Genomic DNA, 26,462 nt, shown 5'->3' on the forward strand with positions numbered 1-26,462 from the left:
TCTCCTGCGAGCAATACAAGCTGTTTGCAAACCTCTCGTGGAGTAGTTTTCAATAAATCCATGGAATTAAATGGATTTCTCAGAGACAAAAACTGTTCTGCTGCTTTTCCCTTTATGTTACTTGTTTAAATAATGTTTTGAATAATGTGTTTTTTGAAGCCTCTCGTGTTTATTTACTGCTATGAACGATACTCTGATTACCCCCTGCTGTTTAAAAGCACTTTTCAGTTCATTCGAAGCTGAAATACGCAGTGATGTTCCTCGTACCGGGGAGAAAATGTTCGCTCTTGGCGCTTGTTAGTAAGCTAGGTGACCTTTAGAGGTTGTTATGTCTGCGCCAGTCGGGTTTATTTAGGCTCAGTTCAGGTTCCTGTGCTATACCTTCTCTTTTGTTGGACATCAGCTGGGCGGAGATCCGAGCGGGATGAGTTATCTTTGCGATAATGCACAAAACAAAAGCACAAAGGTAAATGTATTTGTAATTAGCTCTAAGTGGACAATTACGAGGATTTGAATAAGTGACCGTTTTGCCGTTAGATGTATTTTTATATTAATTATGCAAATGACTTTTGTGACATTTGCTTAATGATTTTGTTCAATAGACGTATGGAAAAATGAATAGCGCTCCTACATTTATTTAACTGTGTCATGTTCGGTTTTATAGCCGTTTTCATTATACATATTGATTTAAAGCAGCAAAGTAGCCGAATGATCTGTTTCTTGCTTCACATTACTAAAGCAAATTGGGTTGTGAACGTTCAGTTCAATTACGTTCATATTGACTCTTACCAGCGTTTTTCTTCATCTTTGTTATCATAATCAGTTAGTTCTGCCACTTGCCATTACTATGCCATTTCGTAATAGTGCCTCCAACAGTGTGAATTGCGTGAGCAATCTCAGTCTCACCTTACAAGATCTCAAATGGCTGACCGGTGCTTACCACAAGTCTAATTGCACGTTTCCATTACAACTGCGCTTTTCACATGCATCAATGGCTAAAAACAGACCACAGGTTTGATGAAAAACGATAAACGTGTGTCCTCGAACCATCAATCAACAGAGATTTCGTTACAGTGGCGTTATTTGAATTAATTGATATGTTTTGTCTGCTTGCGGTTTGACTCTTTAATGGGTTACCAGCTCCGGGCCGCTCAACGCCACCGTTTAATAGCTTGTTTTGCAAGCAGGTTGGGTGTCTATGTAAGTGGAGCGTGCTGATCACTGTCTCTCTCTTTCTGTGTTTCACAGCAGGCAATACTCTGCAGAGCCCTGTGTTTACGAAGCAACCGGGCAGCATTGTGTTTCCAGTAGACTCCATGGAGAAGAACAAGGAGGTGGTGTTCAGCTGCGAAGCTCAAGGTCACCCGGCTCCCTTTTACAGGTGAGTTAAATGGCGACTCGGCGTGACAAAAACAAATCTTATGGTCGTCTGCATCGTTGCTTTAGAAAATTGGGCCTCAGCCACTTTGCAATTGCAAAAGAACGTTCTGCACACCCACATGAAAAACACTGTTGTTTACTTTAGGATTTGCTATGGGAAACTGAACTGTAAAAATGCTGGAATTTTTTCAACCTAGCATTGGGTCATAAAGGGACAAACCCAGCCATCGGGTTAAATTAGCCAGAAAATGTTTATATTTGACTCAACAATAGCCTTTTTACACAGCCGTTACGGAAAGTACACGGAAAATGCATCTGGGATTTGTCCGGGATCGTTTGATTTTCGGTTCATTCACAATGCCAATGATTTTCCGGATACTTTGAAAACACGTGAGGTGTTAAAAGTCCTGCACTTGGAAGTTTTATCTCACCAGCGTCTAAAGTTTGCTTATTATCGGTTATTTCTCTCTCTAGAAACCACTCGCGTGCATTTTTGTTTATTGTTGATTATAAAGCCGTTCTAGTATGCTGGTGAATGATCTCAGCTTCAGAGTGGATATATAAAACCCCTGTTTTAAGGGGCTGAACGATATATCTTGTTGTGATGATGCGCGTGCATTTTTGTTTATTATAAGTGCGTGACACGCTATTATTTTTTATACTGCTGAATGATCTCAGCTTCAGTGCGGATAGTGATGAGCTTTCTGATAACTGCTTTAGTCCATTTTGCAGACGTTTCTTGTCGTGAATGTTAATGTGCATTTAAAACCCCCGTTTTAAAGAGCTGAATGATATACAGTGAGGAAAATAAGTATTTGAACACCCTGCTATTTTGCAAGTTCTCCCACTTAGAAATCATGGAGAGGTCTGAAATTGTCATTGTAGGTGCATGTCCACTATGAGAGACATAATCTAAAAAAAAATCCAGAAATCACAATGTATGATTTTTTTAACAATTTATTTGTATGATACAGCGGCAAATAAGCATTTGAACACCTGTCTATCAGGTAGAATTCTGACCCTCAAAGACCTGTTAGTCTGCTTTTATAATGTCTACCTCCACTCCATTTATTATCCTAAATTAGATGCACCTGTTTGAGGTCATTAGCTGCATAAAGACACCTGTCCACCCCATACAATCAGTAAGAATCCAACTACTAACATGGCCAAGACACTAGAGACAAAATTGTACACCTCCACAAGGCTGGAAAGGGCTACGGGGAAATTGCCAAGCAGCTTGGTGAGAAAAGGTCCACTGTTGGAGCAATCATTAGAAAATGGAAGAAGCTAAACACGACTGTCAATCTCACTCGGACTGGGACTCCATGCAAGATCTCACCTCGTGGGGTCTCAATGATCCTAAGAAAGGTGAGAAATCAGCCCAGAACTACATGGGAGCTGATCAATGACCTGAAAAGAGCTGCGACCACCGTTTCCAATGTTACTGTTGGTAATACATTAAGATATCATGGTTCGAAATCATGCATGGCATGGAAGGTTCCCCTGCTTAAACCAGCACATGTCCAGGCCCGTCTTAAGTTTGCCAATGACCATTTGGATGATCCAGAGGAGTCATGGGAGAAAGTCATGAAGTCAGATGAGACCAAAATAGAACTTTTTGGTCATAATTCCACTAAACGTGTTTGGAGGAAGAATGATAAGCACCATCCCAAGAACACCATCCCTACTGTAAAGCATGGGGGTGGTAGCATCATGCTTTGGGGGCGTTTTTCTGTACATGGGACAGGGCGACTGCACTGTATTAAGGAGAGGATGACCGTGGCCATGTATTGCGATATTTTGGGGAACAACCTCCTTCCCTCAGTTAGAGCATTGAAGATGGGTCGAGGCTGGGTCTTCCCACATGACAATGACCCGAAGCCACAGCCGGGATAACCAAGGAGTGGCTCTGTGAGAAGCATGTCAAGGTTCTGGCGTGGCCTAGCCAGTCTCCAGACCTAAACCCAATAGAGAATCTTTGGAGAGAGCTCACACTCCGTGTTTCTCAGTGACAGGCCAGAAACCTGACTGATCTAGAGAAGATCTGTGTGGAGGAGTGGGCCAAAATCCCTCCTGCAGTGTGTGCAAACCTTTCTCAGGTGTTCAAATACTTATTTGCAGCTGTATCATACAAATAAATAGTTAAAAAAACATACATTTAAAAAAAAAATCTAGATTATGTCTCACAGTGGACACCATCCTCACTACGGCACTACGGCACTACGCCCCTTATGGCGTTGTTTCTACATCTTGTTCACACAGAGGGCTTTCTGGGAATGTTATGGGAATGTTCTGGGATCACTCTCTTTTTTTTGACAGCATATAGGCCACTGTCAGGTTTACTTTGGCTTTCAATAACAGCCTCTTTGCAAAGCATGTGTTATGTGAAGTCACGGATTATAAAGCACTTCATGCTGAAGTGTGTCTTGTTAACTGCAAAGGTCAAACTAAAATGATCAGGGACCTTAAAATTGAATTCCACAATTACATATACGCTCTTCTTTTAAGATGTTTAGTTTAAAATAGACTCTATCATCCTTTATTTACTGGGCAGACCGACTGTTTATAGTGACCCTGTAGAAATGAAGTTTACATTATGATTTTCACCATCTTGAGTGCTTCCTCTAGCTCTGTTGGTAGCGCATTGTGTTAGCAGCTCAAAAGGTCATAGGTCTGATCCCAGCGAACACACATAGCCTACTTGCTAAAGTGTACTGTATAGCTTATTGTGCACTGTAAGTCGCTTTGGATAAAAGCGTCTGCCAAGTGCATAAATGTAATGAAATCTAACAAAGGCGTCTTATGAAAAGACTTTGAAGGTAATAATGGTTATGCAGACGTATTCCCCTCACAAACATTGTGATTGATCAAGGCTTAAATATCTTCCTTACTACTGTATTTTAATGAAGTGTCTGGTTCGATGAGTTCAGATTAACGTTTTCCTCCCGGGCCGTAGAAAGACAGATCCCTGTGCCTTTTTCTGAATTGATCAAGCTTAATGGAAAGGCTAATCAAGGGCTTCCTGTTTCCTGTCGGGATGGCTGAATCCTGGAGCCTTTTGATGGATGTCCCTCTGTTGGCAGGTCTAGTGTCCATCACTTTCAAAGTGCATTACGTTCAATCTCCTGAACCTCTCTCATCCAGCGCCGTGGCAAATTCAGCCTGCGAGGGTAGGCCGTCCTTCCCCGGTGCCTGTTTCATTAAACGTTATTTAAGCTTGCGCACAAGCCCCGAGGATAATCAAAGCTGTGATTGTAGTTGTGGAGCGGAGGCATCTGGCGCGCAGCCCCCTTCTTGGAAGAAGGTTTTAGTGAGGGATGTGTTACGCAGGAAGATTTAATGTGTGCTACAGATCCTCAAACTGTCTCCTGAGGCATATGGTGTTGTGTAGAGCCGTACGACGTCTGAACATAAGCACGTAAAAGCCTGCGCTCAGCAAATGGAGCATCGGGTTAAAGCCGTCGCGGCTGTGAGGTGTTTGATATTGTGATCCTATGTAATCATACATGTACAAATGTGCTGTAGTTATTTAGCAGTAACTTACAGGTTTATATTTATCTAATTTATTGGCAACAGTTTGTTCAAAGGAAAATGAATATTAAACATTAACAAGTATTTGTTTTTACAAAATAAAATGATTACTCATGCAAAGCATTCTGGGAAACAGAAATCTTCAATCTTTTTCTTTTTTGCTGTACTTTTTTTAGTTTTTTCCTGTAAAGATAAAGTCTTGTTAATGTTTATTTATCTTTGAACTAACTGTTGCCAGTAAATAACATAAATTTAAATCTACAGTAAGTTTTTGGCAATTTCTACAGAAATATTTAAAGGTGCAATGTGTAAGATATTTGCAGTAAAATCTCCAAAAACCACTAGGCCAGTGTTATATATTTTGTCCAGCTGATTACTATCAATATCTGTAATGTTTTCAACTACTTGTAAATCGTGAGAAAATTTCCATTCAAAACATTGACACGGGGCAGTGCAGTCTCCTGTCAATGACGTTATTATCCATGTGACCCTTTCTCACCGCCTTTACTGACGTAAACCACATGACCACACTGGTCGAGCTCGAAAAAATAAAATGGCGGCCAAGGAAGCGGCTGGAGCACAAATTTAGTGAAAATAAACGTATATTTTCACTTTTTAAGCATTTTAATTTCATTTCTAGCGAGAAATTAGGATTGCAGTTTTCAAATATGTGATTAGTTATCACAAAGGCGCTCTCTGTTTATATTTCAAACACGCTGCCTTTGAAGTGCGTCGGAAAGCCTTTCTCTGAGCGGCCTTCAGGCCTCCGAGTCCGAAGTCATGTCCTCATGAGGCAGCGAGGCCACAAGTCCTCACAGTCCTCACTGCCTTGAGTTTTCGGACGCAGCCAGTGTTGTGGACAAATGCGGAGCTATGCGCTTGCTTATGGACTTATGGATATCTCTGTACCGTCTGCCGCTGGTTGTGTCAGCTCCTGTAAGCGTACGGGCCAACCAAACGACCCAAGAAGAGTTTGGAACAAAACGAGGGAGGATCAATTTGGTGTTGCATTATCTGGATAGAGAGAGCTTCACGACAACATTTAACTAGACCGAGATTCTGATCCTGCTTGTGTTTTACACGATGGGTGAGTTGTTTTGATTCGTAACCCTTCAAAAAGCGTATGCTATTATATTGATCACAACATTAGTGTGTAGACTGTAATCAGCGCGTCTTCCCGCGGACGATATGCACATCAAAAGGTATTGTACAGCAATATAATGGTCATTTTAAGACACTTCACAATAAGATTTGTACTGTCAATACATTATGTGAAAAATCATTGTAGATTGTAAGTTGAAAACTTAATTCTGAGCTGTGTTTACCATCGAATTTGGACTAATACTGTAATATCAATATGACTAACAATTTCGTTTTGAACATCACATATAAACTTACATAATGAAATAAACGATGTCATCAAACGCAACATTTATAAGACTTGATTACCTTATCCATCAACGTGATTTCTCATTCTCGTCTGATTGATGGCTAAAGTTAAAGACTACAAATCCCATAATTCCACGCTGCTTCAGAGCGTCAGTAAACAACATCATTGTTTTTGTTTGATCTGGCGCCATCTTTCGGCGCATAAATACAAATTGTATCTTTAACAGTGTACTTATGTTTTTTTTTAATTAAATCAATCTGGTATATAAAAATTTATATAACTTTATACAATATAATATAAATTTAGTTTATTGTATCTTTTTAAATTGGTCATATGAGCACTTTTTAGACCATTGGGACTGGATTTTTATGATCTTGTTACATTTAAAAATTTAAGCTAACAGTAGTTAATTAATTAGTAATTAGCTAACATTGAACATTACTTCTACAGCATTTATTCATCTTAGTTCATGTCATTTTCAGTGTTAGTTAATGAACAATGAACTAACATGAGCAATTTTATTGGTATTATCTAACATTAACAAGATAAATTAAAGGTACAGTGGAAGATTTTCCCGAATTATTTAAAAGAACCGCCCCTCCACATTTTTTAAAAAATGCACACGTGCAACCCTCTACTTCCTCCCGAGAGGGAACGCCTGTTAAACGCGTGCACGAGACAGAGAGAGCATGCAGGAGCCTAGTTCTTCTCTTCGCTCTGTTCACAAGTTGCTGTCGGCATGTTTACCGTGTCTGTGCGGTTCGTGACTTGTGCCAGGGCTAGCATCGCTAATCATAGCTTACATCAACTTTTACTAGCAGTGATTTTAAGTGGATTTCTCCAAATAGCATGACAAAATGTACCTTTCCAGTAGAAACTTTGCGTTTCCTGTCCCTATTACCTCACGCCAGCGGCCACCGTGTGAAATAGTCTCCCATAAACACTCTGGTCTTGTTTCTTTCTTGATAGTCCTTTCTCTTCTTGTCATACAATTCGTAGACACTTTTTCTCTTGCGACCCTCAGACATTTTGAAAAAAAAACACATTGAGAACCGAGCTTCAATGAATGGCTGAAACCGTAGCACAACACACATATACACATTAAAGTGCGCATGTGCAGAAAACGAACCTAGGGACGAGCACGTACAGTACGACGGTTATATGTCAACATATCATCAGAATGATTGACATCTGGGATGACCAATAATATAGATGATCCACCTGGAAAACGAAAATCTTCCGCTATACCTTTAATGCTGAAAAACGATATTGCTCATTGTTAGTTCATGTAAGTTAATGCAGTTACTAATGTTCACAAATACAACCTTATTGTAAAGTGTTACCCATTAAATTGTATTACACTACTAGTTTGTACCATGGACTGTAAAAATATGGATGTAGTGTCTGTGAATTCACCCAGAGGTTTGTAAAAAGCTTTTTGAAGCTTAAAGTAGGGGGTGCCTTCTGTCGCCATCTTGCCGCACGTCACAACGCATCACTCGCGGATAACTGAAAATGGGTAAAGAGGCAGGACAAGGGTGAAGCTGAGGTGGCTGGTTGCTGAAACCACGCCCGCCTAGCTCGATTCTAGTGACAGCAGCGGCAGTTCACCCGTCACTCAAGTGGCCACACCCTTAATTATGCAGAATTTTAAGGCTTACTATAATTTAAACAGATGAGTTACAAAAAAATTCATCCCCTCACAGTTGTCATGAAGGGCAAAATTAGCTATATAGACCAAAAACAATTTTTGTTCCAGGCTGTAAAGTTTGGCATTTTAAAGGGGACATATCATGAAAAGTTTACTTTTTTCATGTTTAATTGCTATGATTGGGTCCCCAGTGCTTCTATCAACCTAGAAAACATGAAAAAACAACAAACCAGTAACTTTTTGTAAACCATTCTCTGCAAGCATGTGAAAAAAATAGGTCATTGAAATTTGTCTCCCCTTGTGATATCAGAAGGGGATAATACCTTAATCTGCACTATCCAACCACGGCACTGCCATTTAGATCAGCTCCTTTGCATTTAAAAGGACACACCCAAAAACTACACATTTTTGCTCACACCTACAAAGTGGCAATTTTAACATGTTATAATAAATTATCTATATGGTATTTTGAGCTAAAACTTCAAATACACACTCTGGGGACACCACAGATTTATTTGTCATCTTAAAAAGTCCTCTTTAACATGGAGGTCTATGGGAATTGACTCCCTTTTGGAGCCAGCCTTTAGCGGCCAGTCGATGAATTGCAGTTTAAATCACTTCTGTATTGGCTTCATCAGAGATATCGAAAGGTTGACCCTCGGTTTGTACACACTTGGCTGAAGTTATTTATATTAAAAGCCTTTTGATGCAAAACTATATGCTTAAATGCTAAAATTCATGTTCATGCAAAAATCATGTTTAATGTCAATGGTTTTTCATGGTAATTTGTAAGGATTTTAGGAGGCGGCAAATTCATATTCATTCGTACGACCACATTCGTAATTTTTGTATGATTTGCTTTTGCCCCTGTGACTTTGGAGTTAGAGGCGGGTTTCGTTATTGTTTTTATGATAATCGTACATTTTTGTATAACTCATTTCGTACGAATTCATACGAATTAACGTGTGGATTTAGACAGGCAGAAGCAGTGGATTCATACACTCTTTATTAACATAAAACAAAGTAATCCAAATAATGGGATAGGCAATGCAAAACAGAAACTATAAACAGAAACAACCACAAATCCAAACCAGAAACATCCACGTGCAACGACTTGCAAAAGACAATGTAAACACTAGGGCTATATATACACATGGGTTAACAACATGAGACACACCTAGGAAGACAATTAACAGGAACCAGTGAACTACACACATGGACAACAATACAGAACTTCAAAATAAGAGACTTGGACTGGGGAAACACAAGACCTGACTATGACAATTAGCCTATCTGAAAAATATATACAAATTTTTGTGAAGCATACCTCTTCAATACTATTTATAAGTACGCAGGTGGCACATCAAGAAGTTGGTTAAGAGAACACCCAGTTATTACTGTCAGTTATTAAAAAACCTCGGCCAACCATTCATACATATTTAAAACTATAACTTAAACCACAGAAGTGCAAAGACACAAGCCTCTGTTAATCTTACTTGATCTGAGTCTTATAACACCCACTGTGTCAGTTGGGAGAAGACTGAAGAGGTGGAATAATTGAAGTTTAACAACGTATTGTAAATTATACTGCCAGGCTCACTTCATCTGAACATGCCAACCTCTCCTTATACTTAAGACGTCCCTTCTTCACTCTTTGAAACTTCAGACAGCTTCTGATTCACTGCTCTTCTTTACCTCACTTAAAGAACATTGGCATGAAGGAGAGCAGCGCACCTTGCATCACCTCAGCGCAAATTTAAGAAAGAATTGTCAATCAAAGAGTTGCCCGTAGTCGTAGTTACAGCAGCAGATGGGATATGGGTAAGGGATTTTTAAAAACGTTTTTTTTTTTGACATGCTGTCAAATAGCAAAGTTCTCCTTTGTGTGCTGATAATTGATCTTTAGAATGGAAGCTGTTACATTTCTGAGGGAATGCAGCGATATTTCTGGCCCCCGTGATGAAACAAGAATGAAGTATTGGCATGGTGTGAACATGCAAATGTGTCACAAAGAACTTGGAGATAAAGAAAACAACGCGGGCCGTCTGTAACACGGACTGGATGTTTTGTCACCCAAGATGGGGACTGTAGGTGGTGAAATTTCCATTTCTCACAGGGGCGGGGGTTAGTAATAACTGTTGACATGCAGTCATACCATTCTTTTGTGTCAATGCATTGCTGTTTTATATAATAAGATGACATTGCACCCATAGAATGTTGCAACATTTCTTGCAAGTTTTATCACACTACAGATATCATGTTGTCATTATTCTTAATTCAAAGCATGTTCTAACACTTCAAATATCACCAGCTGCTAAATGTGGTGAAAAAAGGATTTCAACAAGGAAATAAAAAATGTATTGTTCAGAAACTTTTAGTTTGTTTTGACTCCTCTGGATAATCCAAATGGTCTTTGGCAAACTTAAGAAGGGACTGGACATGTGCTGGTTTAAGCAGGGGAACCTTCCATGCCATGCATGATTTCAAAGCAAGGCGTCTTAGTGTATTACCAACAGTAACCTTGGAAACGGTGGTCCCAGCTCTTTTGAGGTCATTGATCAGCTCCTCCCATGTAGTTCTGGGCTGATTTCTCACCTTTCTTAGGATCATTGAGACCCCACGAGGTGAGATCTTGCATGGAGCTCCAGTCCGAGGGAGATTGACAGTCATGTTTAGCTTCTTCCATTTTCTAATGATTGTTCCAACAGTGGACCTTTTTTCACCAAGCTGCTTGGCAATTTCCCCGTAGCCCTTTCCAGCCTTGTGGAGGTGTAAAATTTTGTCTCTAGTGTCTTTGGACAGCTCTTTGGTCTTGGCCATGTTAGTAGTTGGATTCTTACTGATTGTATGGGGTGGACAGGTGTCTTTATGCAGCTAACAACCTCAAACAGGTGCATCTAATTTAGGATAATAAATGGAGTGGAGGTGGACATTTTAAAGGCAGACTAACAGGTCTTTGAGGGTCAGAATTGTAGTTGATAGACAGGTGCTCAAATACTTATTTGCAGCTGTATCATACAAATAAATAGTTAAAAATCATATATTGTGATTTCTGGATTTTTTTTTTAGATCTTTTTTAGTCTCTCACAGTGGACATGCACCTATGATGACAATTTCAGACCCCTTCATGATTTCTAAGTGGGAGAACTTGCAAAATAGCAGGCTGTTCAAATACTTATTTTACTCACTATATATATATATAGCGGGGAAAATAAGTATTAGACACATCAACATTTTAATCAGTAAGGGGATTTCTAAGTGGGGTATTGACAAAATTTCCACCAGATGTACCCATCAAGCCCAATGTGAATTCATATAAATAAATAATAACATTTAAGTATACAAGTTGAGTCATAATAAATAAATAACCATCAGAAAATGTCTGTGGTAGTCATGGTAAAAGCGGAATAATTGACTTCTGTTTTTTTAATTATTATGAAAATTATTTGAGATAGAGCCTCTTGTGTAGGCTCTATCTCAAAAATGAAATAGTTACTTTGTGTGACGACTTCTTCTATAGTCAACTTCATGTTCACATGTGGTCAAGATTGCTCTAATCTAACGTTAGCACAATCTTCTTATTTTCTTAAAATACCCCTTTATATTTTATGCAATACAACTTTGTTATGATTGTTAAGAATTATTATTTGCACAGAATAGAGGAGACAAGACAAGACAAGACCTCTACTAGCATTTTTAAAGGCTATTCACTGTGGGCTAGAGTATTGTGCCTTTGTCATTGGAAAAGATTAGGTCTGCTGAAATACAAACAAGAATGTACCATCTTTGAAATAAGGAGATACAAGATTCAAATTAGACTCAGGAGACCCCACCGAAAACTTAAAAGAAACAACACAGAGCTGCATCTACTGTATGTTATTTCTGAGGTTAACACAGACGTCCTGGTGTGAAGAGACGTTGTGCTTGCAAATGACCTTCTTACAGGGGCATTAGGGAGGCTGTTTTGTTTAGGAAAATAAACATATTTGTATACAAATGTGAAAACCGACTAAGAAAACAAGATGTGAAGCTACAAACACCATTTAGGGAAGCCCAGTATCAATGTATCACATGCTGAACTAGACATTTCACATTTGCTTGCTCGGTTGCTCTTAAAGAAACAGTTCACCCAAAATTGAATCACACAATGTTCTGATGATGGCTGTGATTTGTTTGGATTTGCAACATGGTTTGCTGGACTAAATCTCCCAACCTTACAGGTCTTGCAGCGTTTCTCCCAGTTTACACTTAACCTGAACCATTTTAAAACAGACCAGATTAACTAGCTTCACCAGGCTGGGAAGCAGCCAACCACAAAGGCTGGATTTTTTTTTTTTTTTAGAAGGGAGTAAATATGAACCAAGCAAGTTTTTATAGGAAGTTAGTTTCTCCATTGAGAGGTTGCATGAGAGATGATATACTAGTTATTGATGATAAACCATGCTAGAAGATCAATAAAAGTAACCTATTTCTGGCACAGCTTTAAATCCTTACAGCAAAATGCAGCATTTTAGTCTTGTTTAAAATTATTAAAGGATTAGTCTATTTTCTTTAAAAAAAAAAAAAATCTAGATAATTTACTCACCACCATGTCATCCAAAATGTTGATGTCTTTCTTTGTTCAGTCGAGAAGATTTTTTTTTTTTAAGGAAAACATTCCAGGATTTTTCTCATTTTAATGGACTTTAATGGACCCCAACATGTAACATTAACATTTTTATAAAAATAATTAAAATAATTAAAATTGCAGTTTCAACTGAGTTTCAAAGAACTCAAAATTATCCCAAATGAGGCATAAGGGTCGTATCTAGCGAAACGATTATCATTTTGACATGGAAAAACAATGCACTTTTAAACTACAACTTCTCGTCTATCTCCGGTCCTGTGACTTGCCAGCGCGACCTCACGTAATACGTCGTCACGCCGAAAGGTCACGGATGACATATGCAAAACTACGCCCCAGTGTTTACAAGTGTGGAGAAAGAGGACCGTTCCGATGTTGTTGTATCTCGAATGATACTAATGTTTTAAAATCGTCACAGGACCGGAGATAGACGAGAAGTTGTAGTTTAAAAGTGCATATTTTTTATTTTTCTTGTCAAAAATGACAATCGCTTCGCTAGATAATACCCTAATGCCTCGTTTGGGATCATTTAGTGTCCTTTGAAACTGCTATTTTAAACTGTTACGTGTTGGGGTCCATTAAAGTCCATCAAAACGAGAAAAATCCTGGCATGTTTCCTCAAAAAAACATAATTTCCTCTCGACTGAACAAAAAAATCAACATCTTGAATTACATGGTGGTGAGTAAATGATCTGGATTTTTTATCAAGAAAATGGACTAATCCTTTTAATTCAAATTCATTTTAGTTTCAAATGTCCAATAAGCATGCATATACACTCGCACAGGCCTTATAAGCTGCATTATTAAAGACCTCTTGTAGATGCATGGTTTTTATATTAAGATAATGATATTGACTGTAGTATCCTTAACCTTCTTCTAAACCTCACCCACACAAAATCCTGTCGATTATTATTAAATTTCAAGGAAACCTGATTTATGAGCCTTTAAATGGTGAGGGCCACTTCAAATGTCCTCACAAGTTGGTTTTTAACAAGTTGAAGTATATTAGTGTGGACATGTTCAATAATCAGCCTTTCCAAGCCAAACATACAGTACACACACGCATACACTTGAGTAATGATATATCCTCTTCATTAAACGCTACTAATGTCAATAGTGAAAAGAAAGAGAGATTTTAGATGTGTTATACATGAATACACCTTTCTAGAAAGATTTGATTGTATTGATTGGGCAGCTTGTGTGTTTTAATAAGTCCTTTTGACTGAATATGGGTTCAGATTTTTTTAGTAATCGCTATAAACTCCCATTTTGATGACACTGAGCGCTATGCTACGGTGTGCGCTACAGCTATTTGTTTTAATTGGTCTTTTGCAATGATGAAGCTCGGATCTGATGCTGTATGACTCGGTGTCCAACATGATGAATGGTCACAAACCGTGCCATTGTGGGCATTAATCTTTGTAAGGGAAAAAAATCTGGCCTATCAGGACTACAGCTGGTTGGGTTTCATTTAGCAGGCATGTTTTATGCTAAGTAATTTTACAGTGTACTAATTGCAGGGACAGTCCCTTTAGAGTTAGTGTAGTGTGCTAAATGCTTCACTCAGGGGTCCAATGATACAAGTGGATCTAACGACTCGGTGTTCTTCACCAGTTGTCTTGCAGTCGAATCACACTTCGAACGTTTGTTTCACCAGCCCAGATTTGTACCCGCATGCCTGCCAGCACCCAATTGGCACGTCAATAGTTGTGCAAAGTCGAATGCTTACATTGTTGTTTCGTGCCATATGTTTCTAGATAACTTTATTTTAATTTAAAGGCAGGGTTTTTGAAAAACAATTTGGAAAGGGAAGTCGGGCCGAGTACCAAAACACACTTGTAGCCAATCAGCAGTACATTGCGTGTCTACTAACCAACATTTTGGTTTTATTTATTTTGGGTCTATCAAAAGAAGGCCCAGATTATATTGGGGTAGGGGCCTGTTTGTTTATGTGATTTCAAATGTCACAATTAGCTTTCGGAGATCATGCACCCTGCCTTTAAGCTGAACTATAATGTTTGTAATCAGACCTGCATTATGAATAAAATATACCCTTTGAAAAACTACACCTTTGCACCTAAAGGTGTGCATAGTAATACCTCAAAAGTAGGCTTCATATCTGTATCTAAATGGTACATATTAGGGCCTTTTTAAAGGTACCGTCCGGGTGACAGCTTTTGTGCCATTTTTTTCTGACAGTTTTTTCCTAAAAAAACATTTATTTTTTATAAATACAGGCACATAAGCTTATCAGAATTAAGGTGTATTTATTTGACATTATAAACAGTAGCCCCAGTTAGATATTTGTACAATTAGAGTTTTATCACTGTCAAATATTGTCTTAATTAACTTAATTAATTTTCTTAACAATTTTGGTTTATTTTTGTATGTTTTATTAAACTACACTAACGTATGTCTATTAGATAAACCTTTTTTAAAAGCTTAATATAAACTTTATTTTGAGCTTTAAATAATTGGCTTGTAGATTGATATTTTATCTAATGCAATGACAATTAAATTTTAAATGCATCTTAAACATTTATATACTTTCATAGTCAAGACTTCTTATCGTACACTGTCAGAAAAATGGTTAAAAATGGACCCTAGCTGTCATTGAGGTGATACCCTTTTAAAGGGACACTCCCTAGAGTTAAACATTTGATTTTTACAGTTTTGGAATCCATTCAGCCGATCTCCGGGTCTGGCGCTACGACTTTTACCCTAGCTTAGCATAATCCATTGAATCTGATTAGACCATTAGCATCGCGCTTAAAATAAACAAAGACTTTCTATATTTTCAGACCGACAGAAAATCAAAAGTTGTGATTTTCTAGGCAAGATATGGTTAGGAACTATACTCTCATTCTGGCATTATAATCAAGGACTTTGCTGCTGTAACATGGCGGCAGGAGGTGCAATGCAAATAAAAATTGATAACTTTCAATAGCAGCCATGTTATAGCAGCAAAGTCCTTGATTATTATACCAAAATGAGAGTATAGTTCCTAGCCATATCGGCCTAGAAAATCGCAACTTTTAATGTTCCGTTGGTCCTAGCATGTAACTACAGAAGAGTCTACAGAAGTTTTAAATAGGAAAAATATCGAAACTCTTTTGTTATTTTTAAGCGCAATGCTAATAGTCTAATCAGATTTAATGGATTATGCTAAGCTATGCTAAAAGTGGTACCGCCAGGCCCGGAGATCGGCAGAAGGGATTCCAAAACAGTAAAAATCAAATATTTAACTCTAGTGAGCTGAAAAATGAGCTTATTTTTTTTTTTAAAAGTGGAGTGTCCCTTTAAAAATTACACATTTTCACCTAAAGAGTTTATTAGTATAGAGGTACATATTGGTACCAAAGAGTTCATATTAGTACCTCAAAGATACATATTGGTACCAAATGTATACATATCTAAATGGTACATATTAGGGTCTTTTTAAAGGGTACTGACTTAGTGACAGCGTGGGACCATTTTGACCACATTCTGAAAGTGTATTTCTCTTTTATATCATATATCATTAGTACCTCAGATTTCTGAGGAAAACGTTAACAGAACAGCTCCAATCATTTCTTCATGGAAGAATTGTAATTAAAAAAGTAAGTTTCATATTTAAATGTATCATGTTTGATGGCAAACTCATATCATGGCAAATCTGAGCTCAGAGTAAGACATCATTGAAACTTTTTCTGAAGGACACATTCCTTAAGATTACTTAAGCATTTTCCTCAATAGAAAAAAATTCTCATTGAATATTCATCACTGTCTAACAGAAACAACTGAGTCCCAAAAAAGATCTCGTGTGATTTTTCTTTCCTACGGGTAGTTTCACCAGATGTTCTGTTTCCTATTGTTTTTCTGGTATAGCTCTTATCTTAACCGTGTGCCTTCTGTTTTGCAGGTGGAAGCTAAATGGAACCTTGATCAGCCCCAAACCCGGATCTCACCACAGCCTCACTGGAGGCAACCTTCGCATCACCCATCTTAACAAAGACGAGGACGCTGGGACCTACCAGTGCCTTGCGGCCAACTCCTTCGGGACAATCGTCAGCAGGGAAGCCAGTCTTACCTTTGCATGTAAGTCTATGATCTCTGATCAAACCAGCAGCACGGTTCATATCCAAACAAACAGAACATCGAGTCCAGACAGTGTAAACCTCTGTGTTTGCCTGCTGATAACATGGTGGAAATGGAAATGCTTCCCTAAGGAATAACCTGGTCATCCAGTTTCTCTGTTTCTCTAACGCTGTGTCTCACACACTTAAAGGGGACATATCATAACAATCTGACTTTATCCATGTTTAAGTGCTTTAATTTGGTCCTAGAAATCAACCTAGAAAATTTGAAAAAGAACAACCTAGTAACTTAGTTTTGGTAAACCATTCTCTGCAACCAGGTGAAAAAATAGGTAATTGAAATTTGTCTCCCCTTTTGATGTCAGAAGGGGATAATAACGTCCCTTAATCTGCACTATCCAAATTTTTTATAGTGAATGAATAAAAAGTAAATTAATAAAAAACTCAATCCATGGCCTTTCTCCCACAATCTCAATGATATAACGTAGTACCCGAAAATAGTCACCTGCTACTGAAAGTTACTAAAGGGGACTATTTTCGGCTGCTGCATAATTTCATTGCGCCTCCTGCAGCCATGTTACAGCAGCAAAGTCCTTGATTATTACGGCAGAATAAGAGTCATTTTAAAGTTGTATTCACTTACACAACAGTAATCCATATAATCAATATCTGGGTCATGTGAATGATCGTGTAATTAACCACACGTGCAGCTCATTGCCAGGTGTTTCGATTTTTAAACTTCGCAAATTAATCTTCATCCAAATGCATGAGTTTTATTGAGACGGAGGCATGCAGATATATTTTTACAGACATCCTCATGAGAAACAATTACTGTCCGAATAGGGCTGTAATCTGCTGAATAAAGCATTCGGCCTAATGAGGTCATGTGGACAATGGAGCACACTACTGTTAAAATGTTTATAATGCACTTTTCTAGTTGTACTAAATACTAGGGAGCAACAAAATATTATAGTGTTTCATTTACATTTATGCATTTGGCAGACGCTTTTATCTAAAAACAGCATACGCATTATATCAGTATGTATGTCACACCCATGACCTTTTGGGCTGCTGAAACAATGATCCACCAATTGAGCTACATTCAAATGCATTGCAGCTGCCATACATTCACTCCATTTAATCTGGTTATGCATTTGTGAATCTATATAATACGCTTACTGAAACATTGAGGCTAAAGTCTCATAATCTAATGATGAAAGTTTGATTTCAATCATTAAATTCAATCTTTGACATGGCCTTACTCGCCAATATTAAATCTATCAAAGTTATATTTTCACAGTTCTTTACATTATGTAAGATGATTTTATTCTGATAAATAAATAATGAGTTCAGCTGGGTTGTTACAGGCAGGGTCACATACAGAAACAGTATGCTATCTATATAACATTAGCACACAAAACTGTTCTGTACAGTATATATCTCCCCAAATAAAAATTAAGCATGTCTGCAATTTGGTGACTTTGGCTAACTCATATTACTGTATCATACGGCTAACAAATGACTGATCGGTTCTTTGCAGTTAAATTCTTATGCGCCGCATTCTTAGATAGGCCACACCTGATGTGTTGGTGATGGCATCCCCTGGCAGGGACGATCCAATTCCTTGGAGGGGGGTAGGTGGGGGGTCGCTGACATCGTAAGACGATTGGCTGACAGATCCATCAATCGTCAGTCTCTGACCTTACCAAGCTCCAGTTGTTGTCGCATGGTGGGGGCACGTGTGTCTTACAGCTTCACATCCATCTTCTTTATTACGCTCACCATAGCTTAATTAACTCTGCCGCATGATGGAGTGCTACAGGTTCAAGAGAATAATTTAAAGGGCAGCTGATGTTATTAAATGGGATATTTTCTAATTTGGTGTCTAATGCGGGAGAATTTGTCGGAGGCGATTGGCGTGCATGAGAATGCGTAAGGTGAAGTTGAGAAGTCGCATTTCCGATGTTCTAATGCGGTTAAGAGCTCTCAGCGCTTCAGACCACACCGTAAAGCTGACTGTACCTATAAAATCAAAATTGAAGTTTTGTGGCTTTTAGTTCATGTCTTAAAGCTTTCAGGCCATATGTAGGTCTGTGTGCTCCTTAAAGTTGACAACTCATGTATATATAAATGAGTCACATTGCACTTATGGGCGTATCCAAATTGTAGTCCATTGAAATGCTCTCTGCATTGAAAGCATCCCCTCCGTGTAAATTACAAATATCATCTGCCTTCGACTAGCAATTGAAATGCGCCCATCATGGTAAATGGCTTTGATGTATGATAAACTATAGCTTTTTGGCTATTTAAAAAGGATGAGCATTTTGATACATACAGTACAGTATTTCACACCACCTTCAGTGAGGAATATCTCAATGGAAGAAATTGTACTCAAGGTCTGTAAATGTATTCAAACGACATTTTTCAGTTAATGTAGACATTTGGCAGTTTTCTATTGGTGCTGGGTTTGGGAATAATAGGTATAGCGTTTGAACTGGTTGTGTCTTTTAAAAGCATTTGTCTCTAAACAGCTCTGCCTTTTCTTAATGTGTGAAAATACTTTTACAGTTACTTTGGTGTAAGCATGAACGGTGCTTTTGTCTGCTTTCAAAAGATCAAAAGTACTGTTTATAAAAGAGACTTTCATTGAATGTGATAAAATGTTTTCTTTTCCCAATTCTCTGTGAATAGGATTGGGTGAATTAAGCAGATACTGAAAGGCTTGTCAGTAGATGCATAGGAAATGAGAAAAATTGTCGGTTCCGATGCGCCAGTCCCTAAAGCAGTAATTGCATTCTGGGGAATTGCAAAAAAAAAATGTTTTTAATTAAAGCGCCACTGATAGAGACGACCGTGTGCTGCGTCTTAATCGTATTTCACGTATAACATTTTTTTATTTTCATATTTGCTGGTGTCTATATAATAGCAAAGACCTTTTGACACATAGCAAGAAATCTGTTTCATTAACAACTTGCTGACACATTTTGGTCTCAGGTACAGAGAATATTTACCATATCTCCAGTACAGTTAAATACTGTAGGAGAAATCAGGGGCTAGTTGTCACAGGGAAGATATTACAAGAGCTAGTTGACACAGGAAAGTTATCACAGGGGCTAATTGTCACAGGAAAAGTATCACAGGAGCTAGTTGTCACAGGAATTATTTCACAAGGGCTAGGTGACACAGAGAAGATATTACAAGAGCTAGTTGACACAGGAAAGTTATCACATGGATGGGTTGCTTGTCACAGTAGTTATCACAAGAGCTAATTGACACAGTCAAGTTGTCACAGGGGCTAGCTGTCACAGGGGATGTTATCACAGGGGCTAGTTGACACAGGGAAGATATTGCAAGAGCTAGTTGACACAGGAAAGTTATCACATGGGTTAATTGTCACCATAGTTATCACAAGAGCTAATTGTCACTCTCAAGTTATCACAGGGGCTAGTTATAACAGTAAAGTTATCACAGGGGCTAGTTGTCACAGGGAAGATTTCACAGGGGTTAGTTGACACAGGAACATTATCACATAGGTTAAACGGAGGGGCTAGTTGTCGCAGAGAACGTTACCACAGGGGCTAGTTGTCACATGGAAAATATCACATGGGCTAGCTGTCACCGGAACGTTATCACATAGGTTAATTGTCACACTAGTTGTCACAAGGAAAGTATCACAGGGGCTAGTTGTCACAGGGGCTAGTTGTCACATGGGCTAATTGTCACAGGGAAGTTATCACATGGGTTAAATGTCACAGTAGTAGTTATCACAAGAGCTAATTGTCAGGGTAAAGTTATCACAGGGGCTAGTTATCACAGGGAAGATATCACATGGCTTAATTGTCACAGTAGTTATCACAAGATCTAATTTTCACAGTACCCTGCTGAAAAACCAGCATACCAGCAAGACCAGCATATGTTGTGTTTTAGTGCTGGTTTGCTAGTGAACACCAGCCAAACCAGCACCAGCATTAGCACCAGCTAAACCAGCACCAAACCAGCATTAGCACCAGCTATAGATGATTTCAGCCGTAACAACATAAACAAGCGGCTATCGCGGTCCGCACGTAACTTCTGGTAAACGTAGTTTATTTATATAACAAGAAAAAAAACACATAGATTACCTTAGGAAACCAAAACATTTGTTATTTTCGACGAGGCATTTGTTCAAGAGATCAGTTTAGCAACTAGTCAGACCATTAAAAAAACGAAACCGGAAGTAAGGTTCGGATCCAGACGTGTATCACGTGCGTCCGATGAAACCGTCTATACCAGCACCAAACCAGCATTAGCACCAGCATCCCATGCTGGTCAAACCACCAAGACCAGCATATGTTGTGTTTTGGTGTTGGTATGCTGGTGACCACCAGCTAAACCAGCATCAAACCAGCATAATTCCCATGCTGGTTTGATGCTGTTTTTTTCAGCAGGGTAAAGGTATCACAAAGGCTATTTTGTATAAAGTGATTTTGTATGATGGTTTAAACACTTTTTAATACCAGAGTAACATTTTATATGCATGTACAACTTTATATTTTGTGAATTTTATCCTCAAAAAATGTATAATATTCATCATACTTGATAGCTTATGGTTTACATTTTTCACTTTTTTGACCGTATATGTTTTAGTGTAGGGATGGGCAACTTCGGTCCTGGAGTGTCCTGCAGAGTTTAGCTTCAACTTGCCTCAGCACACCTGCCTAAAAGTTTCTAGTATGCCTAGTAAGACCTTAATTGGCTGCTTCAGGTGAGTTTAATTACTGGCCCTCAAGGACCGAAGTTGCCCATACCTGTTCTAGGACATGGATAAATTTCAGTGTATTGACAAGTTGTCACATTTATGTTAAATCAAACTGTAACATGTTTTATACAAAGTGCTCGCTAAGCATGTTTGAAAACATTATTCTTTTCTATTCGCTTGGTGTTGCTGGTGCTTCTCTCAACCTACTTTCAGCTTTTATGGATTGAAACATTTGGTAGCTAAGTTATGTGGTAATACAAAAAATGTCTTAAATAACAAAACCAATTTTTTTCTTAAGTTAAGTGACAGGAAAAGAGAGAACGAGTGACATGAGTTAATCAACAGAAGTGAAGAATCTTAAAGGATTTCCTTTTATTTGACAGCGAGCTGGAGTTTTTCTAGCACTCCGATGAGAGCGTTTCATCTACTTCCTGCGGTGGAAGGGTCGTGTGAATCGCCAGTCTTTATAAAGGCACGACGGCTTACGAGAAGCATGATAAGTTATGCTGGCATTTAAAAATCGCCCACGGTGACGGTGCATGATAGTCAGGTTCATTTAGATTACTGTACATCCCGTCAGATGGTTTTCGCGTAGCTGGAAGTTCCTCGCCGGCCTCGTTTTTCTTCATTTCGCTGTTATGAATTGCAAAATGGGAAATAGCTCATGTGATGTCATGTTCCTGCCTCATTCCTCCGTCTGAATGTGTTTTTACCTGTTACTTGGGTGAAAAATACATATGTGCTTCGTAATGTGATGGAAGAAATTCATTCATTCATTCATTCATGTGCTTAGCTAGGTTATATACTGAAAAATAAAAATTAGACTATGTGCATGGCAACTGATTCTCCATTTGTATTTTACAACATCACATTTCCTTAAAATGAACTGCTTCAATGAATACCATCTGGATCGGACCAAATGGTGATGTATTCTTTTGTAAAGTTGTCCTTTCAAGCAAATGGTTGGCGCTGCGTGCAGTTATGTCACATTTCTTCGGGGGAACCAGAGAAGGAAATGCTTTCAGCTGTGTAGTATTAAAAGAAGCATGTGTTGAACTCTCTCTCTATATTTTTTCTAGCGTACGCATCCATTATTTTTGAAATCCCTCAGTTGCGTGCCATCCTGAAGAAGACAGACCCCTGAGTACTTTAAACAACAATAGTCCCTTTGCTCTTTTTGGTGTGCGTATATGGAGTGGCCAGCGGCACCACTTGTAACCCCCCCGTCCAAAAACATAAATAAACATACTGTAGCGACGTGAACATTCAGCGGTCCGGCCCGGCTGCACCCTCGCTGCATGTGACCATATGTCCCCTCTCAAAATCACTTCAGCTTTTATCTCTATCCAAAATATACCCCAAAAAACATTTTTTTCCATCTCAAATTAATTCACTACCTTAGATGTTGAATGTGTTTGTCCACTTTGTTCTTGTAGGCTCTCAATTGTATGGCTTCTGTTAGGCTTTTATCTAACATCTTGTGTTTCATTGACATGAAAGTGCCAGCCTGGCCCTTTGTTGCCTGCCCATCATCTCGAGATTGAATCCAATAGGCTTATAATCAGAGTGCCCAAGTGCTGTTTTTTGGTTGTTTTTTGTGATTCCCGTCATCTCGGTTTTTACAGTGGGATTTTGCTTAAAGTTAAGTCACATTTGACTTAAAGAACGATACTTATTTTTTTAATAATTTGCAAGTTTGCATTATAAAATTCGCACAGCGTGACAGCTTGTAGAGATTTTGCTGTACCGTTTAAAATGCAATACAGTAGGTGTAGTATTTATAAAGGATCTGTTGACTAAATTGAGTGTTATATAAAGTGAAGCTGTTTAGGCACTGATGTCAAACTTCAACCAGATTTTGTTATGAAAATGTATTTCTTTGCAAGTTTTATATGAAAAGAGAAGTAGCAACACAAGGTTGTCCAAAGATCATGATAACATTCCTATTTAATATATTAATAATTTTATTCATTGACCTATATTGTGTGATACACCTTTACTGTGACAAAGTTATTTATATATAAAAAATATTAAGATTTTATATAAGATTTTCTTGCCCACACTATTGTCACACTCAAAGCCCAAATCGTTTTTTGTAATGTGAAATTCAAGGGCTCACTTCCACTCGTATCTCCCACACACCTGCGTCCCTAGTTCATATTCCTGCTGTATGCCGCATTTTATAAATAAAATTACGGTAACGTGAACTAGATACTGAAAACAGATAGAATCGGAATTTCCGTAATTTCCTCGGAAAACAAAGAAGCGTGACATTGTGCCACATTAATATGAACAAATGATGAATAATTATCAAGCCTCATTCCCGGCTGTGCCCCGACATTCATAAGGGTAATTAGCTTGCAAGTATTACAAGTATTAACAATCTGTCAATAAGCTTTGTACAATTCATGACACATCTGTGACTTGAATTCATTTCGATGGCCTTTGTAAACCGAGCGTACGCTTTAGGGGGAAAGGCCCAGCTGTCCTTGTAGAGTTTTATGTGTAATTTTAATTTTAATTTAAGCACGGCTTCAATTATAAAAGTATTTTCCATGCACAAAGGACATTTAAAAGGCGCACAATAACTTAGACCAACGACTAAAGTCAACGCGTGTGTAATTGTAATTTAGTCTAATTCCTTTTCACTTTCTTATCATGCGTACAAAATAAAAAACAGAATGCATTCAACAGTTCATTGGTGCTGGCTCTCTCTGCAGTGAAAAAGCAATTACAGAAATTACTTCTTCATTACAAATTGCTCATTGCAGAGGTGTACGAGGTTTACCGCAAAGTCACATATTAATCTGTGAAAAATGCTAGAGGATTGCTTTCCGTAATAGAAGACCCGTGTTTCAGATTGCTATTGGCTCCTGGGGTTAAAAGGGAAATTTATGTTTTAAGAAATAATTAGGCAAAGCCTTCTAATAGACTTGTCCTCTAGCCAAAGTGACACATCTTTTCTGACCTCATAGTTCTCTTCATAAACCATTGAGCTCCATAATTTCACATTTAAATCTGTCCCTCAAGCAGAACCAATCAGTGGCCTGCATTTAGGGCTAAGTGATAGCGGGGAGTGAAGAAGATTTAGCATTGATTTAGCTCATAAAAGCCTCTTTACTGCATCGGTGCTGCGGGTGACAGCATTGAAGCATCAGGGTGCAGGTTAATATGGGTTAATTTCTCAGATTTATGCAATATGCACCATTAAATGTCACTGGCTAGCATGTGGTGAGATGTTATAGTTATTACTGCTTAATATAGGCTTTGTTTAGAATAGATGAGAATAGTCAATATATTATAGACCTCATGTCCAACAGAACAAGCCATTTTCATGTATTTCATTATTTTCACATGTTGTGTACTTGTAAGCAGTGTCAGTTAAGAACATGCTTATGAGGCATGAGAAATATGAGATGTAAATGTAATTTTTATGTCCTGCCTGTATTTTTACCAAATTATGCTCAAAAAGTGTTAAACTAATATTTAAATGTATGAATTTAGAATATATATTAATGCTAGCTATTATAGTAGCTTTGCATAAACAATTTTATGTTTTTTAAGATGCATAAATGGCTGATAAATGTAGCTTTATCAAGTACATTGTAAAAATTACTTGGTGCACTTAAATGTTTAAGTTTAGACTACTTGAATTAATAAGTCATTTCAACTTGTTTGACTAGTTAGAAGTTGCTATAAATTATAAAAAATATAGTTGTAATAACTCTATAGTCCATTCAGCTTATTATTTTTTTATTTATACCAACTGCTCACTAGTCAAGAAGTTGAAATCACTTGTTAATTCAAGTTGTTTAAGTTTAAAAATTTAAGTGTAACAAGAAATTTTGTTTTGGAATTTTACAGTCTACAAAAGGTCTGTTTTACTTAAGAAGTTTAAAGTCACCATAAAAATGTACATTGTTCAATTAAAGATAATCACTTTCATTTAATTTCATTTCATCCAAAATGTACATTTTTATGGAATATTGTACTGCTTTTATAAATAACTTAGTAATTAGTTTAATTGTTTAATTAATTTATAATAATTTTTTAGCAAAAAGCTGAAATAATTGCATTTTTGTAAATTTTTTTTTAGAGATCAGATTCAGTATGATTATCAAAACATACATAAAAACATTTAAAATTAGTAAATAATGTTTTGGCTTTAGTTTTTTTTTTCATAAATTTGGTAGTGGATAATCGTGGTTTTGCAGATTAACATAAAAATTCTTCAGAAACACGTTTTTTATGCAAATGTTTTCTCTTAATTGACGACATAACTCGTCAATGGCAGGGAAAGAGTTAATAAAAAACATTAACTTCCAGTCCCCATCAAAACAATTTGTCTTCTTGTCATGAGGGCGGGCTATTGAGCATTCGCTCCAGTTGATCGTCCTCATGTTTTGTCAGCAACGACCAACCTCCAAAAATCCAACCAGTTTTCGTTGGATAAAATCAAGTCCTGCCCCACATTTATTCCTCATTTCAGAAGCCTTATTTTGGATATACATCACAAAAGGGAATTGAGGATAATCACTTTCGTTTCTTGACTACTTTAAAATGTCAATTGTATCACCAGCCAAGTTTCCAATAACATGATTTTATGCTTATTTTGAAGTATCGCATCAAAAACGAGTAATGGAAACTCCAAATTTTGAATAAAAATCCCTTAGTTCGCAAAAAAGTTTTTGCACTCTCTTGAGGTGGCTTTTGACTTATGCAAAAACGAGTAAATGTAAATATAGGTGATGGAAACGCATTTGCAAAATAAATTTGATGTAGCGAACTTTAAACCCACAGGACTAACCATCTAGCTGTATTCGCTGACGTTGTCTATACCATATATGGGGCTCGACGTTGTCTTAATGCCCTTGCTGCTAGTGCCTGCATCAAAAATGCTGCATTCTTTTTCTGTGCACACCATTTAGTTTGCCAATTATTGGCTTGAACAACCTGATGGAAATGCACCTAATTCGCATTTATTTGCTTTTCTTTTTTACAAAATTTTAAAAGATTTGCTTCACGCTTTGATGGAACCCCAACTATTGTAATTTACAATAAAGAATATAACT

At 37.8% G+C, this 26,462-nt stretch overlaps 1 protein-coding gene across 2 annotated transcripts in view; it reads left to right on the forward strand.

The window, feature by feature from the left end:
* cntn4 (contactin 4) overlaps positions 1–26,462 on the forward strand; it is a 238,867-nt gene that overhangs the window by 62,958 nt on the left and 149,447 nt on the right. For both annotated transcript variants that reach the window (XM_073870408.1, XM_073870407.1), the window contains exons 3-4: positions 1,249–1,381; positions 16,478–16,653. In XM_073870408.1, the coding sequence (XP_073726509.1) occupies positions 1,249–1,381; positions 16,478–16,653 (309 nt within the window). The remainder of the gene's footprint in view (positions 1–1,248; positions 1,382–16,477; positions 16,654–26,462) is intronic.

Source organism: Misgurnus anguillicaudatus, chromosome 8, assembly GCF_027580225.2.
Source record: "Misgurnus anguillicaudatus chromosome 8, ASM2758022v2, whole genome shotgun sequence".
Classification (NCBI taxonomy): Eukaryota; Metazoa; Chordata; class Actinopteri; order Cypriniformes; family Cobitidae; genus Misgurnus; species Misgurnus anguillicaudatus.